At 37.9% G+C, this 17,617-nt stretch overlaps 2 protein-coding genes across 4 annotated transcripts; both read left to right on the top strand.

Annotated features, from left to right (window-relative positions):
* Window positions 1–1,309: 1,309 nt before the first annotated feature.
* LOC128011990 (cytochrome P450 2J5) lies at window positions 1,310–7,008 on the top strand. Of its 2 annotated transcripts, XM_052594835.1 has the most exons (10): window positions 1,466–1,571; window positions 1,680–1,722; window positions 2,811–2,970; window positions 4,222–4,374; window positions 4,613–4,773; window positions 5,090–5,263; window positions 5,460–5,601; window positions 6,126–6,313; window positions 6,388–6,529; window positions 6,615–7,008. In XM_052594835.1, the coding sequence occupies exons 3-10, from the start codon at window positions 2,829–2,831 to the stop codon at window positions 6,803–6,805; spliced, it is 1,293 nt and encodes a 430-aa protein (XP_052450795.1). In that variant the 5' UTR covers window positions 1,466–1,571; window positions 1,680–1,722; window positions 2,811–2,828; the 3' UTR covers window positions 6,806–7,008. The 2 variants fall into 2 exon arrangements, with proteins under 2 accessions (XP_052450794.1, XP_052450795.1); XM_052594834.1 differs by lacking the exon at window positions 1,680–1,722 and having other exon boundaries at window positions 1,310–1,571.
* Window positions 7,009–11,110: 4,102 nt separating this feature from the next.
* LOC128011991 (cytochrome P450 2C31-like) lies at window positions 11,111–17,508 on the top strand. Of its 2 annotated transcripts, none has more exons than XM_052594837.1 (9): window positions 11,111–11,378; window positions 11,476–11,620; window positions 13,638–13,790; window positions 14,005–14,165; window positions 14,387–14,560; window positions 14,648–14,789; window positions 14,965–15,152; window positions 16,543–16,684; window positions 16,767–17,508. In XM_052594837.1, the coding sequence occupies exons 1-9, from the start codon at window positions 11,187–11,189 to the stop codon at window positions 16,955–16,957; spliced, it is 1,488 nt and encodes a 495-aa protein (XP_052450797.1). In that variant the 5' UTR covers window positions 11,111–11,186; the 3' UTR covers window positions 16,958–17,508. The 2 variants fall into 2 exon arrangements, with proteins under 2 accessions (XP_052450797.1, XP_052450796.1); XM_052594836.1 differs by having other exon boundaries at window positions 11,148–11,378; window positions 14,645–14,789.
* Window positions 17,509–17,617: the final 109 nt, after the last annotated feature.

Genomic DNA, 17,617 nt, shown 5'->3' with positions numbered 1-17,617 from the left:
AATATTAAATCATTTTCTGTATTGACTTAACCTGTACTTTAAATTATGCTTTGCTTTTGTCTGGATTTGTAAACTTAAAGGGAAAGATCACTCAAAAATGTAAATTCTGTCATTAATTTCCCACACTCATGTATGTATGAAGGTAAAAGAGTAGCAAAGCTCGAGAACTTGTTGATTTGTACGGTGACTGGGATGGGTCATTTTTGGTTCAAGTTCAATCAAGTTAAATTTTATTTATATAGCACATTTAAAAACAATCATAATTGACCAAAGTGCTTCACAAGATCGAACAAAGAGAAAAAAAAATTATTATACGGACAATATTACACAAAGTGCAAACAAAACCAACAGGTCAAGATATCAAAGCGCAACTAGAATTGAAAGCCAAAGCACAGTAATGCGTCTTAAGCAAGGACTTGAAAGTTTCAATAGTCTGAGCTTTTTTTACATAAATTGTTAGGCTATTCCAGATATTAGGAGCAGACACTGCAAATGCTCTGTCACCTATTTTTTTAGCCTAGATCTGGGCACATCGAGGAGCATCTGGTCGGAAGACCTCAGTACTTTGACGGGTGTGTGGATGTGTAGGAGCTCCATCATATATGAAGGAGACAACCCACTCAAGATTTTAAAAACAATTAATGCAATTTTAAATTTAATTCTAAAACAAACAGGAAGCCAGTGAAGTGAGGCCAATACTGGTGTAATGTGTTCACATTTTTTGGTCCCGGTTAAAAGTCGAGCTGCGGTGTTCTGCACTAACTGTAGCCTTCGGAGTGATGACTGGTCCAAACCGGCATACAAAGAGTTACAGTAGTCTAATCGCGACATAATAAAAGCATATATGACTCTTTCAAAGTCTTTGCGTAGCATGTATTGCTTGACCTTATAGCCAGAAGTCTCAAGTGGAAGAAGCTAGTTTTAACAACTGAGTTCACTTAGTCTTGTTGTGGCCACGAGATATTAATTCATGGGAACGTGAAAATGATGTGGCCACATGATGCGAACTATTCATAAAGAAAAGATTTGGGTGTAGAATATCCATTAGCTGTGCTGAGGTTTAGTGTCAACGGTGAACTTCATGGTAGTTTAGATCTTTGAGCTAGTCAGTTATTTACTAAACTTGCACAACTTGTCTTCTCCAGCTTATTTTCCTGTGAGTGAACTTCATTTATATCCATTCACTGGATACATATATTTTTGTTCTTTATGTCTTTCATGTTTAGAACCTTGCAGCCTTAACCATAATAACTAGACAATAACAGGAACCAGCACGTCAGACTCCCACTCCTACTGTCTCCACCCTCTTTCACTCTGTCTTTATACAGCACACGGTCGTCTGCTGCTCATGTTTGTCTAGAAACAAATTTCTCATCATGTGGACAACTCTTATGAAGTTAGACCTGGCCTCTGTTGGCCTGGCTCTGTTTCTGGGCTTTATTTTTATAGTTTTGTTCGAGCTCATTAGGATTATTTCCTACAGAGGTCAAACTCCACCTGGTCCCAGACCGCTGCCTTTTGTTGGAAACATACCGTATTTTTTGAAGAACCCAATGGAGTTCATAAGATCGGTGAGTGTTTGCTTTGAGTATAGAGGCTTTGTTTTTGTAGAAAGATGTCTTAAATTCACTTTGCTCTGTGAAATCTGATTGCTATGTTGCCTTCATTCTCTACAATAGGTCTCATTCACTAAGCATATGTATGCACAAATCTGTGTGAAATGTGAGTATGAACTATTTTAAGAACAAATCATGAAATTTGATGAAAAAAAAAATAGTAATAACTAAACCACACATACACAAAAAGCACTACTCTATCATGTGAAGAAGTTAGATTCATCCTAAGTATGTTGCATGTTGCATTAATTGTATTATAATATAAATTATATAATAAAACTTAGTAAATAATAAAATTTTATTTGATCTTAAATACATTCCATTACATTGGTGTGCACAGAAAGAGCCAACTTTAATCACTGACAAGAAAGTGCATTTTGACCCAATATATATGCCCCTGGACAATAACTTTTTTCTCTGAATTGAATGAGTTTATTCTCAACATTTTATAATTTTTTTCTTGAAATTTAATGACTTTTCCCTCTTTCCTTTATTATTATTGCTTGACCCTAATCCCCTTCTGTAGTACACTGTATTATGCTACCTGTCATATTGTGTTTGATTTTAATTAAAAACCCCATTTTTGGGTTCATATAACCCAGCGTTAGACCTATAGTTAATTTCAAACAATATTTGAATTGAATAAAACAGTCCACCATGTTAATTGATATATTACCTGATATAATGTATGACCTACTGTATAAACAATCATTTCAGAGCAGTTTTGTTGTAGTCAGTTACCCTGTAACTACATGGAATAAGGGGGGAACAAGCACCGCTTTAAAATACAGCACGCAAATGTTGTATTTACACTGTAAAACAAGTTGTTCTTAAACACAGAACAAGTGTATATTTGCACAGTAATTACAGAGAAAAATAGTCCAATAGTTTTAATTTAATTGTTTCTATGCCTTTTTACCTTAAAAAGAAAAACTTGGAAAAAAAAGGTACACAACAATTTTAAAAACATTCACAGTAAATATAGTATACTTACATAGTTTTTCCGTTATTAAAAGCATTAGCCAGAACGCCAAATTCTTGTACATACAAACATATTGTGAATTAGGAAGACATTTTTCATGAAAAGTTCTCCTGTGTGTACAAATACAAAATTATCCATGCAATTGTTAGTGAATGAGACCTATTGTCTGAACTTTAGTTGTGTTTAAGTTCTGTGAAATCTTTTCTGAGCAGATATCTCAGTATGGAGAGATGGCCACCGTCTATCTGGGGAGAAAGCCATCAATATTTCTCAATACAATCGAAATTGCGAAGGAAGCCCTGGTCCAAAATGCATCATCTTTTTCAGGAAGGCCACAACTACCACTTCTGATCTGGATCACTGAAGGATATGGTCAGTAATATGTTGTTCTGAAAATGATTTGGTGCTGTAGGGTATATTAGTACATCCAAATTTCAGATTTCACACCGGAACTCTGTATGGGGGAACTAAATTAGCTCCTACTTCAGAGTGTGGTGGCTTCTGCCGATGCTGTGATTCTCAAAAAGAAATGATTCTCAAAGTCTTGGGGTTTTGATGCCAGATGATAAGACTTTATTGTTCAGAGACAATAAAGCCGAGAGACCCCGCAGGGAATCTCCAGAGTCTGTGTCTGCACACTCTTTTATACAGTTTTTTCTTTAAGGCGTGTTCCATACATTTCCTTCATCATGTCATTGTTTACCCATTTTTGGCTATGCCTCCAGTCTGCTTCCTGCAAGCCGACAGAAGACCCCAGTTTATGTTATGTTAAAGCAAAGTCCTTTTAGGCAAGTCGTGGCACTCGGCCGCCATCTTGGCAATGCCTCTGGGCAGCTATTTCAGACTAACAAGACCAGGCTCCTATCTAAATGAATGGGCATAGAGTCAGAACTGCACTTTCACTGGTCACCGGGACATAAAAACTGAAAATCAATGAAAAATTGTGATGACTTTGCCCCAAAATAAGGTTTAAAATGCCTTTTCCCCACAGGTTATACCTTTACTATGCATGCACAAGGGTTCCTCAACTGTGACATGAGATTCAATCGTGCATTTGCATCTCTGTTATCACATAACCCACAACAAAAACAAGTGCTTGTAAATGCAGTGCATAAAGACGCCACTGATGGCTGTTTCAGAGTTCCTGCTGCTGTTGAGAATGCAGCCAGGAAAACGGCCTGAGGGAGAAATTGGTTCTCTAGGAACCACAATGCTGGCTAGTTCCTTGAACTGAGTTCCTAGAACTACAGTACATGGTTCGAAAGCCCCTATTATGTCAGGCAATGCTGGAACATAAAACTAAAAGCATCTTCTTTCATGATTTTGGTATCTGGTTGAAGATGGTCTTGATCACTTGAAGAACCAACCAGGGAAGTAGGAGTTTTTATCTTGATGTGTTATTCTCAAACCTTTTAAGACCATGTACATTTGGTCTTGGTCTGGATTTGGGCCTCAAGCAGTCTACTGTGAATCTAAATCTGAGATTCTGCCAGCCAGTGGGGCCAAGGTCAACTTAGTAGACCTACAGTAGGTTGACAAGATGTTTAGGGCTATGCATCCATTTTAGTTTAACTCATCTATGTATATCCTGTTAACTCTAGAGGTCTGTTCTCTCATATTAAGGTATCGTAATGGCCACATATGGCCACTCTTGGAGGCAGCAGAGACGGTTTGCTCTGCACACGCTCAGGAACTTTGGCCTGGGGAAGAAGTCTGTGGAGGAACGTGTGACAGAGGAAAGCAGCTACCTGGTTCCTGAAATGATCAAATCAGAAGGTTATTGAGAATTGTAGTCACTGTTTGAACATTTTTAATGTTTTGAGGCATTGTAGACTCACAATGACATCCTTTATAATTCTTGCTCAGTATTTACGTTGACTTCAAATGCCATTAAACCAGATCTGTTTTAATGCCAGCTGTAATGTCAATTTAAATTCATTTACTTGGCAAGATTCTCTTCAAAGCATTAAATCAGTACTTGACAGAGACTAACACATGGTTTTCTTTGTTGAAGGCAAGTCTTTCGACCCCCAACATGCCATACAGAATGCTGTATCCAACATTATCTGTTCCATTGTGTTTGGGGATCGTTTCGACTATGATAACAAGCGCTTCAAATACCTTCTGGAAATCTTGAAGGAGAACATCATTCAGTCAGGATCCCTTGTTGGACAGGTATGAACAAGTACTAAATACTGTAAATGTTTTAGCTTATGACTATCCCAGTATCCCACTGGATCAGGAGGTCAATCATGTTCATTAAGGCTGTAGGCAATTACTTGACCTGGGATGTCTAGTCCTGCTCCTGGAGGTCCACCTTCTTAAAGAGTTTAACTCAAACTCTCAAACTAACTTGAAAAGGCTGATCAATCTGGGGTTTAAGATCCAGTTGAAGCTAAACTCTGCAGGAAGGTGGAACTCCAGGAGTGGGACTGGAGACTCCTGCAGTTGATGCAGCATTGTAGTTATATGTGGCCATTTTCTTTTCCAGGTGTTTAACTTGCTTCCCATCATCAAACATTTGCCAGGGCCACACCAGAAAATTTACCAGAATGCAACAGAGTTGAAGGCTTTCATCAAGGAAGCAGTCAAAACACACAGAGAAACTCTGGATCCAGACAGTCCACGGGACTTTATTGATGCCTACCTGCTAGAGATTGAGAAAGTGAGATCATCATGACCAATATTATCCACTCTTTGATGGTAGATAGTCAGAGCTTCATTCCCAGTCCTAGCTCTGAGTTGTTGACTGAATATTTTTTTGCAGGACCAACAATATTCCAAGGGTGAAATTACAGTAAGCTGCTAAGGAACAAGATATGCTTGGTTAAACTGAAATGCATGTTTTTTTCTTGGAGCAGCAAAAGTCCAACGAGGACTCCACATTTCATGAGGATAACATGGTTATGTCAGTAGCTGACCTGTTTCTGGCTGGAACCGACACCACAGCGACCACCATCAGATGGGGGCTCATCTACCTGACTCAGAACCCAGATGTACAAGGTATAATTTAGCCTTAAGAATGTCAGCAATCTGTAGCTCAAACAGTAGATTATGGTGCTAGGAGATTCCAAGTTGATAGAAATGATACCCCGGGAATGCATGAACTGATAATTTACACATGTCTTACATGTTCCCTTAAGCTGTTTTGAATATAAACTACTTCCAAGTGAGTAAATGTAGATATAAATTTGAGAAGGTGATAAAGAGTTCTGTTCTTTTGCATACAGTCCAAGGTTTAGTTCGCCTAAAAGTCAGAATTCTGTCTTCTATAAAAGGTAATAGCTTTGTTTGAAGAACAGAAAAAGTTGTTTTCGTTATTCACTGAAAATGCCCTTCTTCACCGATCTCAATTCTCATTTATACAATGTTTCCACATTCATTTAACTATTAATTCTGAGTCGCACAACCAAAGACTTAAGTATGCCCAAATGCGTATCTTAACAGCTGCCAGTTCATGGCTCTCCTATTGATTTTTTGTAGCTTTGAAGTAAAACCTTTACTCATCAGCTTTGGTTTCATTACAGAGCGATGTCATGAGGAGATTGTTCGGGTGCTGGGTTACGACCGCTTGCCCAGCATGGATGACCGTGACAAACTACCGTACACATATGCCACTGTTCATGAGATTCAACGCTGTGCCAACATTTCACCCTCCAGCGGCTTACATGAAACGACTCAGCACACAAAACTACGAGGATACGACATTCCCAAGGTAATGAATGGAGCATAGCTGCCTTGTGTTTCTTAATTGAAATTGTTTTTCGATAACACATGTTCTGGTTCTAGGGTACTGTGATATTAACCAACTTAACAGCAATTTTAACTGATAAGGAGCACTGGAAGAACCCAGACACCTTTAACCCAGAGAATTTCTTAGATGATAATGGACATTTCTTCAAACCGGAGTCTTTCCTCGTTTTTTCCTTGGGTGAGTCACCTTTGAATATGACTTGAGTAGACTTAGAGTGAAAACAAGTCGGTTGATACAATTGTTGATTATCTCCATTTATCAGGTCCGAGGGTCTGTCTCGGTGAGACCCTAGCTAAGACAGAGCTCTTCCTCTTCGTCACTTCTCTCTTACAGCGGATTCGTTTCTCCTGGCCACCTGATGCGAAGTGGCCAGACATGAATGGGATTGTCAGTTTAGTCCGCTCGCCTGAGCCATTCAACATCATCTGCCACAGCAGAGGATCCAACAAGTGATCCATTAGTACACTTTCCAACATTTACACAAGTTTTCAAATTTTCCACCAGTTTATAAATATAAGTCGGCAAATTGATGTTAATATTTTTAGCCCTGAAAGATTATATTCTAGTTTAATAGTTACTGTTTTAAAAAAAAAAGAAGCTGTAATTGTTGTATAGTGTGGAATCTGTTGTAATACCACTATAAATTATAAAGCTTTTTTCTTATGATGTAAACTTTTATATAACAACCTAAGTCAGGCTTATACTTGCGCAAACCAGATTTATATCTTGCAGTTATGGCTCAAATTCACATGGAGCTGCAACACATCCTGCAACACTTTCCAGACCTTTTGTATAACAATACAACTTGCAAAAACATGAACCGAGATAATCAAGTGACATTCCAACTTTATCCTTTGTCTTTATAAAGCTCACGTTCATCTGCTCATGTTTGTCTTGAAATTAATCTGACATCATGTGGACAACTCTTATGTAGTGAGACTCTGTTTCTAGGCTTTATTTTTGAGGTTTTGTTTGGGACCTTAAAGATTAATTCTTACAGAGCTTAAACTCCACCTGGTCCAAGACTGCTGCCTTTTGTGGGAACCATTCCATATTTTTTAAAGAACCCAATGGAGTTCATAAGATCTGTGAGTGTTTGCTTAAATAAAGAGGCTTTGCTTTTGTTGAAAAGGGTCTCATGTTCACCTTACTTTATAAAATGTACGCGTTGACTTCATTCACAGGTATGACAGTGTGTTGTGTTGAAGTGCTGTGATATCTTTTCTGAGCAGTTATCTCAGTATGGAGGGATGAACACTGTGTATTTTGGAAGAAAACCAGCAATACTCTTCAATAAAATCGAACTTGTGAAGGAAGCCATGGAGAAAAATTATTCATCTTTTTCAGGAAGGCCTCCCAATTCTAATCTGAGTAACTGGAGGATATTGTCACAGTTCGAAACAGACCCCAAAAGCGAAAGCTGGTTGAAAATGTATTGAACAAAAAAAAGAGTAAATGCAACACAGGCTGTCTGTCAATCACAGGTCATCTTGGAGATCACAGAGCAGGAAAAACGCTATCCGAACAGAAACCAAGCGGTCAGGTAGTACTCGCAGGTATAGACAAGCGCAGACTCCACCAGGCAGTAACCGCAGCACAGAGAACCAGACTTGGCACAGGAAATCCAGAGCAGTAAATCGTCTGATACATGTACTAACAGGAAGAAGATTAGTAGCAATATAACTAAGGCACATGAGCGAGCAAACAATAAACCAAAAAGAGAGGAAAAGCACATGAGGTATAAATAGCCAGGAGAGTAAGTGCTGATTGAGAATGAGTTCAGCTGTGTGAGAGCGCTTGTGTTTGTGTTTGTGTGTGTGTGTGTGTGTGTGTGTGTGTGTGTGTGAGAGAGAGAGAAACAATCAGAGAAAAAAAAATAGACTCCTGGCAGATATGGTCAGTAATGCATTTTGCTGAAAATTATTTGGTGTTGTAGAGTATTTTAATTCATCCAAATTTCAATTAAATAGAAAAAAAAAAATAATAATAATTTTAAATTTGTTGATAAATTGTGTAACTACTGGCTCTCCATTATCAAGTAGATATTATGGCAGACCATGCTGGAATCTAAACCTAAAAACAGTTTCTTACATGGTTTTTGGTACCTAGAAAAGGTGGTCTTGATCAACCAGCCAGTGAAGTTTGATCATTATGTCTGTCTTCTGAAACCTTTTAAGACCGTGTAAATATGGTCTTGGTCTGGATTAGAGTCTCAAGCTGTCCACAGCACGTCTAAATCTAAGATTCTGTCAGCCAATTCAGGGCTATGCATGAATTTAACTCGTCTCTCTGTCTTTGTTCAACTCGTCTATGTATATCATGTTAACTCTTTGTACTGTAAGTTATCGTAATGGCCACATTTGGTCACTCTTGGAGGCAGCAGAGACAGTTTGCTCTACACAAGCGCTGGAACTTTAGCCTGGGGAAGAAAACTTTGGAGGAATGTGTGACCGAAGAGAATTTCAGGGTCTGTTTGAACATTTTCCAAGTTCAGAGGTGCTGTAGAGTCTCAATCATGTGCACACCTTGTCCGTTTGAGTCAGAGTTTGAAACAAACTTCAAACATGCTGCTTCATGCCTGTCTTTGAAAAGCTCAAAAGAAACATGTCCAATTCATCCTATGCTGTTTAAGTTCTGTTTATATATCTCCTGCCCGAGGGCATTAGCTCATACTCCTTATGGAGAATATGACTTGGGTCACCAATAATTTTAAGACTCTGCTTCCTAACAGACCTCTCAAAAATTTCCTGAAGAGAAAGTGGAGACAACATACCAGTTATTTTTCCAGCTCTTCTAATCACATTTTGAAGTTGTGACCTAAGTTTAAAAGTCAAATTGCCAAACAATATTGTAAGACCATAACATATTATAGATTCAATAGCTGATCTGTAAAATAGTAAAATGATAATTTTATCCACCCCATAGACCCTGAGCCTTCTCAAAAAATGAAAGCGCTGACTAGCTCGGGTACAAACATAGTCCACTTGATGACTCCATTGCAGCTGAAAATCAAAGTAGATACCTATACGTATATGTTGTTACCTGCTCAACTTTTTCCTCATTAATTAAAATTGGACTATGATCACCCACCAACCTTGGGTCAAAGATCATTTCTTTTTTTGTTGTTGTTGTTTTTTTACATTCAACATCAAGTTATGTTCCTCAAACAACTGCACAACCCCTGCTATCTCTGATTTGTACATACCAACATCTGAAGTATTTGTCAGCAAACTAAGCATAAAATAAAATTTTATAATGTAATTGTTTAGGTTAATAAGGTAAATCATGTTAGGTTGTAGGCAATCACTTAACCAGGGATGTCCAGTCCTCCTCCTACAGGTTCACCTTCCTAAAGAGTTTAACTTAAACTCTTAAACTTACTTGAAAAGGCTAATCAATCTGGTGTTTAAGAGCCAGTTCAAGCTAAACTCTGCAGTAAAGTGGTGTTCAAGTAGCAGGACTGCAGTTGATGCAGCAGAGTTATATCTAGCCATTTCCTTTCCCAGGTGTTTAACTTGAGCCACAAAAAAACAATAAAAATCTGATTTCCGAAGATTTAAAAGCTTTCATCCTTAGTAGCATTAATAGACTTTATGAATATGCTATCAAGCACAATAAGACACAAAACAGAACTTAATTCAGTGCTGGTGCGCTGTCTGTTATGCAGCTAGCTCTCCATGAACATAGGTATCCGATGTGTGCACACACAAAGCGAACAGGCTTCAGACAGTGCCACTAGCTTAGTTCCCTTTTATGCTTCAGCAGGCAAAAACACAAAATTATGTCAAAATGGCCATTCATGGTGAGTTATAATTCTTAAATGATCGCAAATAGTTTGGATGTGTGTCAGATCTGAGTCATGTGCATCAAGGTTTAAAGAGACAGAACTGCATTTAAAGTGAAACCTGCTACAGTCTGTCACTGAAGAAAATCAAAGACAAAAGATAAATCTTCCACTGCCCCGCTTTAATCGGTAACCAGCCAGTGTTATGACAGTGAAATTCCATAATTATGTTGAACTGAATGATTACTATATTCATATACCATGGTATAAAATACAGATTTTAACTGAGGGTGACCTGGACCCCACAAGAGGGGCATTTTTCTGTGTGGGATGGAATGCCCTTCCACACAGGACGGGTTGGAGGTCTCTACCTGACCAGTCCTATAAATGAATATATCCTGGCTACGCCCCTGCAAATATGGAAATGTTGTGTTGCTTGAGGTTGCATCAACTTCAGTGACTGAATTCTTCACCTTTGTCTTAGTTGTACTTTTTTTCTTTTCTTTTTCTTTTTTCACCTTTACATGCCTCTTGCATCATGTGAATGAGGAACAGTTATTATTTCTGATTAGACATCTGTAAGGTAGTCAATAATTTATTTACAACATTCATTATGTCTTTTGTCAAGTTTGTTCTTCTGGTACAAGGAAACCGTTATGATTGTTCAGAGATTATATGAAATATTCTGTTGCTCACAGAATTTTAACAGTTTTCACCGATGAACAGTTTTTTCTCTCCTAATTCAGATAACATCACTTTTTCACTGCAGAGAGTCATGGTATGGATTGTAGACTTTACATTTTTCTGAAAGCAATAGTTTGAAGTTAAATGCATCTTAATGATATATTTAGATAGATTCTTTATTTTTATGCTCAATGTATGGGATGAAAGTACCCATATATGTATTTATCTAATCCGTTGTATCAACACAACTGAAAGGGTTAACTGCAAGTCCAACTCTTCAGTGTCTCCACCCTCTTCCTCTTTTGCTTTTATAAAGCTCACCAGTCTTTGCTGCTCTTGTGTTTGTCTTGGAATGAATCTGTCATCATGTGGACGACTCTGATGAAGTTAGACCTGACCTCTGTTTGCCTGGCTCTGTTTCTGGGCTTGATCTTTATGGTTCTGTTTGAGATCTTCAGGATAAATTCACGCAGAGGTCAAATTCCACCTGGTCCCAGACCGCTGCCTTTTGTGGGAACCATACCAAGTTTTAAGAAGCCACTTGATGCTTTTAGATCAGTAAGTCTTTGCTGTTTCTGGTAGGAATTTAACATTTCATTCATACCTGTTTTAAAATTCAGATGCACTAAATTTGCTGTGGATCTTCTCTGAGCAGCTATCTCAGTATGGAGAAATATCTGCTTTGTATATTGGGAGGAAACCAGTGATAATCCTGAATACAATCCAGGTCACTAAGGAAGCCTTTGTTCAGGAAGCCTTTTCTGGAAGACCTCTTGTAGACTGGCTATCCAAGGGACTCGGTTAGTAAAACATTATTTAGATTTTTGAAATGTGGTTTTTATACTATATCATTTTATGCTTTATAGTACTCTTTTACAGCAAAGGGTGGTTTTCACAGTAGATTCCACTAAAGAAACTGTACTTTTGGGTTATTTTTTTTAGAGCCAATGACACTATGTCCCTTTGCTTTGCGTAAACTTTTTTAGTACTTAATCAGATTCGAGAATGATCGGTTATAAAACGGATAGTTCCGGTCCTTGATTATTATTGGTTGATCTGCATTCGATGCCATACACCTGTAACCTTGTTAAAGGGATAGTTCACTTTCAAATTAAATTTTGGTATGTTTTAGTTTACCTCAAAGGCATCCAAGATGTAGTTTTCTTTGTTCTCGCAGTAGTTCCCATTTTTATATTTTTAGGTCAAACCGTTCTTGTCTGTGACTCATATAATGGAGGTCTATGGTCACCACCTCAAAGAGCATGCACAGAGGAGTCCAAATTAAACGATTGCCCATTGTAAATACACATTGATGACCTAAGAAAACGAAACGAGAGGTTTGTGTAAGAAAACGAGCAGTATTTATATCGTTTTTACCTCTTTTACACAACCACGTCCAACTGATCTGAGGGTGCGCATGCTTCCTGATGTGACGTGTGCGAGCGCTGTGGCTTAGTCTGCGCAATCGCGGAAAGCCCCGGAAGTGATCTCTCACGCATGAACGTCACTATTGTATGCACTATTGCATTTGTGTTGCTGCGGTTCCACATTCACATTTATTCATTTAGCAGACGTTTTTATCCAAAGCAACTTAGACCTACAACTGAGGAAAACAACAAGCCACTTATTTTATAGTTCACTTTCAAATTAAATTTCGGTATGTTTTAGTTTACCTCAAAGGCATCCAAGATGTAGGTTTCTTTGTTTCCGCAGTAGTTCCCATTTTTATATTTTTAGGTCAAACCGTTCTTGTCTGTGACTCATATAATGGAGGTCTATGGTCACCACCTCAAAAAGCATGCACAGAGGAGTCCAAATTAAACAATTCCCCATCGTAAGTACACATTGATGACCTAAGACACCAAACAAGCGGTTTGTGTAAGAAAACGAACAGTATTTATATAATTTTTACCTCTTTTACACAACCACGTCCAACTGATCTGGGGGTGCGCATGCTTCCTGATGTGATGTGTGCGAGCGCTGTGGCTTAGTCTGCGCAATCGCGGAAAGCCCCGGAAGTGATCTCTAATGCTTGAACGTCACTATTGTATGCACTATTTCAAATGGATTTGCTGCGGTTCCGTTTTGTACGTTTTTATCCAAAGCAACTTAGACCTACAACTGAGGAAAACAACAAACCACTTATTTTAAAAAGGCGAAAAAACACAGGAAGTGCTCGTAATACAGCACCTTTCAGAGATTTAGATGAGTACAAACTAGATAGGGAGGGATTATGGAAAGAGAAAGGTTTTTTTTTTTAGGATGCAGTCAATGTCTTCCGTGTATTATGTATTTCAGCTAAATTAATTATTTCTATTTATTTATTTAATAAAGTATTAATAATATATTTTTGATGAAATCTGAGAGCTCTCTGACCCTTCATAGACAGCAACACAACTGACATGTTCCCATGCTCAGACCCAGAAACATGGGGACATCGGTAAAACAGTCCATGTGACATCAGTGGCTAAACTTCAGTTTCTATGAGTTTACTTTTTGTGCACTAAGAAAAAAAAAAATTCAACACCCACACCCATTCTCCCACATCTTCACCCATTTTGGAGTGTAGCACGATGCACATGCACACTTTTCCCTAAATGTAACCAACGTAATCATCAAAAATAAAAATAAAATATCTTAATTTGTGTTCCGAAGTTGACCATAGGTTTTGCTTGTTTGGAACGACATGACAGCGTTTTCATTTTTGGCTGTTCTAACCCCTTACATTTATTTACTCCGTATTGTGTCATGCCTAACAATTAGCTGTTCTAAATTCACTGTAAACTACAGCTTAATGCTTTGTTCTCTTTTTCGTAGGTATTATAATGGTCACGTTTGGTCACTCCTGGAGACAGCAGAGACGCTTTGCTCTGCACACACTCAGGAATTTTGGCCTGGGGAAGAAATCAGTAGAAGATCGTGTGTTAGAGGAAAGCCGTTATCTGATTGCTGAAATGCTTAAAGCAGAAGGTATGACATGTTTTTGCTCTATCTGAACTCATTCCATAGTGTTGGGATGCAGACAAGCTCACCTGTGCTTTCAAAGGTCAAACAGCATCCAAGTCTTTCTGAAACACTTTCTGAAACCATTTGTACATTAATAATTGTACATTTTATTCTAATTGGACTGAATATAAACTGGCACTAGCCTTTTCTTGCCACACATATTGATGTATGTTTTTAGGCAAATCTATGGACCCACAGCATGACATACAGAATGCGGTTTCTAACATTATCTGCTCCATCGTGTTTGGAGAGCGCTTCGACTATGACAACAAACGCTTCTCATACCTTCTGAAAATCTTGAATGATCACTTCATGCTCTCAGGGACAACTGCGGTACAGGTATGATCAAATTCTTCATTTTTTTTTCATTTTCTATTTTATTTAATTCATTTATTTGTTATTGACAATGGTCACCCTGTTTGAAAATAATTATTTGCAGAATTTTAATGTTAGTTAGGTGGTGAGTCATGGGACCCGTAGTGATTACAAACAAGGAATGGGAATGATACATTATGTTCCATAATTTCCTCAATGATCTTATAATAGTTTTTCTATCTCAGATTTTAAACTTAGTCCCCTTCATCAAGCATTTCCCTGGGCCACACCAGAAGATCATGCAGAACTTCACTGAGCTATTGGGTTTCATCCGGAATGAAGTAAGAGAACACAAGGAAACTCTGGATCCAGACAACCCTCGAGACTTCATTGATGCCTACCTGCTGGAGATCGAGAAAGTAAGATCACTATTAATGAGAGAATGGTTCTCATTTATCCATGTAGCTGATTGATGTAAACTGATTGATTTGTTTCATCTGGAGCAGCAAAAGTCTAACGAGGGATCCACGTTTCATGAGGAGAACATGGTTATGTCAGCACTTGACCTGTTTCTGGCTGGAACCGACACAACAGCGACCACCATCAGATGGGGTCTCATCTACTTGATTCAAAACCCAGATGTACAAGGTGCTAAAGCTAAACGCTAACATTGGGCAAATAGTTTTCAAATGTTTTTCCCAATGTTTTAAGTTAAATATTTTTAATATTTAAAACAATACATCTTAAATGTGACACCATTGCTTTGTTGCCAGTGTTTCCTTCAGAAAATGCAAATCTACTTCCCTTTTTTTGCTCAACACAGAGCGATGTCATGAGGAGATTGTTCGGGTGCTGGGTTACGACCGTTTGCCCAGCATGGAGGACCGTGACAAACTACCGTACACATACGCCACTGTTCACGAGATTCAGCGCTGTGCCAACATCGCACCCTTTGGCGTTGTTCATGAAACGACTCAGCCCACAAAACTACGAGGATATGACATTCCCAAGGTAATGAATGGAGCATGAATAAAGTTAAGTGAAGTGTGGCGACCCATACTTGAAATATGTGCTCTGCATTTAACACATCCAAGTGCACACACACCCGGAGCAGTGGGCAGCCATAATGCTGTGATGCCCGAAGAGCATTTGTGGGTTTAGTGCCTTGCTCAAGGGTCTCAACTCAGTCGTTGCATTCAGGGTGGAAGATAGTGCTGTATATTCACTCCCCCTGCCTACAATTCCTTCTGGACCTGAGATTCAAACCCACAACCTTCATGACTCTACAAGACTCTCTTACCATTAGGCCAAAACTCGATCCAGAAAAACCTGTTAAAAAATGTGTTGATGAACAACATGACTTGAGGGTGTGTATAAAGAATATCAGAAATATCAGCAGCTATCATAATAAAACTTTTTTTCATAGTATAAAAAGTAGATTAATCTAAGAATAAAGAAATTGGATTAAGATAGTATATATTTTTTATTACAACAAACCAAAACAAATCAAACCTTACTCGTCCAGTCACCTAAATTAATTTTATAAAAATGAAATTATGTAAGAAGGTTTTAGTGGAAGAAGGAATTCACACTGTGATGACACAGTTATGGTTTGATGATAAATCATTACCGTTTCACATTTCTCCATAAAACCATAGGCTATTTGATTATTTGGATTTGGAAAAACTTGCGATAAATACTGCTCAGCAGGCAAAGTTATTTAAAATCTCATGCAGATGCAACATGCAGTATGGGATTCATTTTCTATGAAAACATAATGTAAGGCACAGTGCTGAGAGAGATTCTATGAAGAATGTATGAATTAATAAATTCTGTGATTGCATATGGGGGAACCAAATATCTTCAGAAAAGCTTTGATGGCATTTGCTTTTTATCTTCACTCCATGTGATACCTAAAAAATTGGTGGTTGTGAGTCAGCACTGCTTTGTTTACAGCTGTTACTGGGGAAACAGCTTTATTTCTGCGGATCCATAAGCGCCACCTGCTGTCAGACAATGGATTTACATTTTCATTAACTTCTTTCATATTTTTTTTTGTCAGAACTTTATTTGATCATGTAGTAAATGTAATAATGTGATGTTGTAAGTCACCCAAATCATTGATTACAGTACCTTTAGAGGTACAAGTTAAAACAGCTTGTCACTGGGACAAAACCATCAGAGGGACATGCTGTGTACCCTCATTACCCCTAAAGTTTTTTATATTAGTACCTTAGAGTACTCATATGTTACTATTTTAAACCCTTTAGGGATAAAGAATGTACAAAAGGGTTCTGCCTCAGTGACAAGCTGTTGTACCATTTTCATATTTTGTGAGTACGGGTTATGTGTTTAATTTTTGAAAAGTTTAATTCAACTCTGTTGAACTTTACTCATACAGGGAACTATGATCATGACAAACTTAGCAGCAATTTTCAGTGATAAGAAGCACTGGAAGCATCCGGACGCCTTTAACCCGGAGAATTTCTTGGATGAGAATGGGAACTTCTTCAAACCAGAGTCTTTCATCGCCTTCTCATTGGGTGAGTCAGCTGTTTGTCAAATTATTAAACATATTTAACCATCAGGAAGATTTACTGTAATGATTTGTGTGTTTGTTATCAGGTCCGAGGGTCTGTCTCGGGGAGACTCTGGCGAGGACCGAGCTCTTCTTGTACATCACGTCTCTCCTACAGAGGATTCATTTCTCCTGGCCGCCGGAGCCACAGTCCATAGACATGGATGGGGTCATGGGTGTTTTTCACTTTCCTCAGAGTTTCAACATCATCTGCCGCAGCAGAGATACCAAAGAGTGACCATCAGCAACTCAAACCATATCTCACAGACATCATCATGTCATTCCTGTAACAAAAATCATTTATTTTTGTTACTTTTATTTTATTAATCATTTAAATCAAAAATTTCATTTATTTCATGTATTTTATTATATGTTATTGCTCAGGAGTGAATCCTCTGCAGTGAATGGGTCAGAATGAGAGTCCAAACAGCTGATAAAAACATATATTTATTTATTGCACAAGTCACACATAACTTCATTCATTCATTCATTCATTATGTGCATGAACGAATAAAAAAAAAAAAAAAAAAAAAAAAAAAAAAACATAACAGGAAGAAGAAAATCTTATGGTACCTGTCGCTTATTTGGCACATCAAAAAAATAAAAATAAAACGCTACTTTATAAATGGATCAACCCCCAATCCTCACCCCAAACACCAAGTATTTTCAGTAATACCTATCTTTACACTTAATTATCATCATTTTAAGCATGTTAGTCATCATTAGAAATTCAAATCTTTGAATTTTAGAAGTCCAGAATGTACAAATAAACTTTGTTTGTTCTCTGTAGCCTGTCTTGTTGATAATCCTTAATGCTTTTTTCTGTAACAAAAACAGAGATCTTGTGTTACTAGAGCATGTATTAGCCCAGACTTCTGTGCAGTATCCAAGATATGGG

The sequence above is a fragment of the Carassius gibelio genome, chromosome B23, assembly GCF_023724105.1.
Source record: "Carassius gibelio isolate Cgi1373 ecotype wild population from Czech Republic chromosome B23, carGib1.2-hapl.c, whole genome shotgun sequence".
Taxonomy (NCBI): domain Eukaryota; kingdom Metazoa; phylum Chordata; class Actinopteri; order Cypriniformes; family Cyprinidae; genus Carassius; species Carassius gibelio.
This window is presented reverse-complemented; position numbering and strand designations above follow the sequence as displayed.

Coding starts and splice junctions, on each gene's coding strand:
- LOC128011991 (XM_052594836.1), top strand. CDS start 11,187: ATGTGGACGACTCTGATGAAGTTAGACCTGACCTCTGTTTGCCTGGCT. Junction 11,379..11,475: donor CACTTGATGCTTTTAGATCA/GTAAGTCTTTGC, acceptor TTCTCTGAGCAG/CTATCTCAGTATGGAGAAAT. Junction 14,166..14,386: donor CAGGGACAACTGCGGTACAG/GTATGATCAAAT, acceptor TTTCTATCTCAG/ATTTTAAACTTAGTCCCCTT.
- LOC128011990 (XM_052594834.1), top strand. CDS start 1,377: ATGTGGACAACTCTTATGAAGTTAGACCTGGCCTCTGTTGGCCTGGCT. Junction 5,264..5,459: donor ACCTGCTAGAGATTGAGAAA/GTGAGATCATCA, acceptor TTCTTGGAGCAG/CAAAAGTCCAACGAGGACTC. Junction 6,314..6,387: donor GAGGATACGACATTCCCAAG/GTAATGAATGGA, acceptor TTCTGGTTCTAG/GGTACTGTGATATTAACCAA.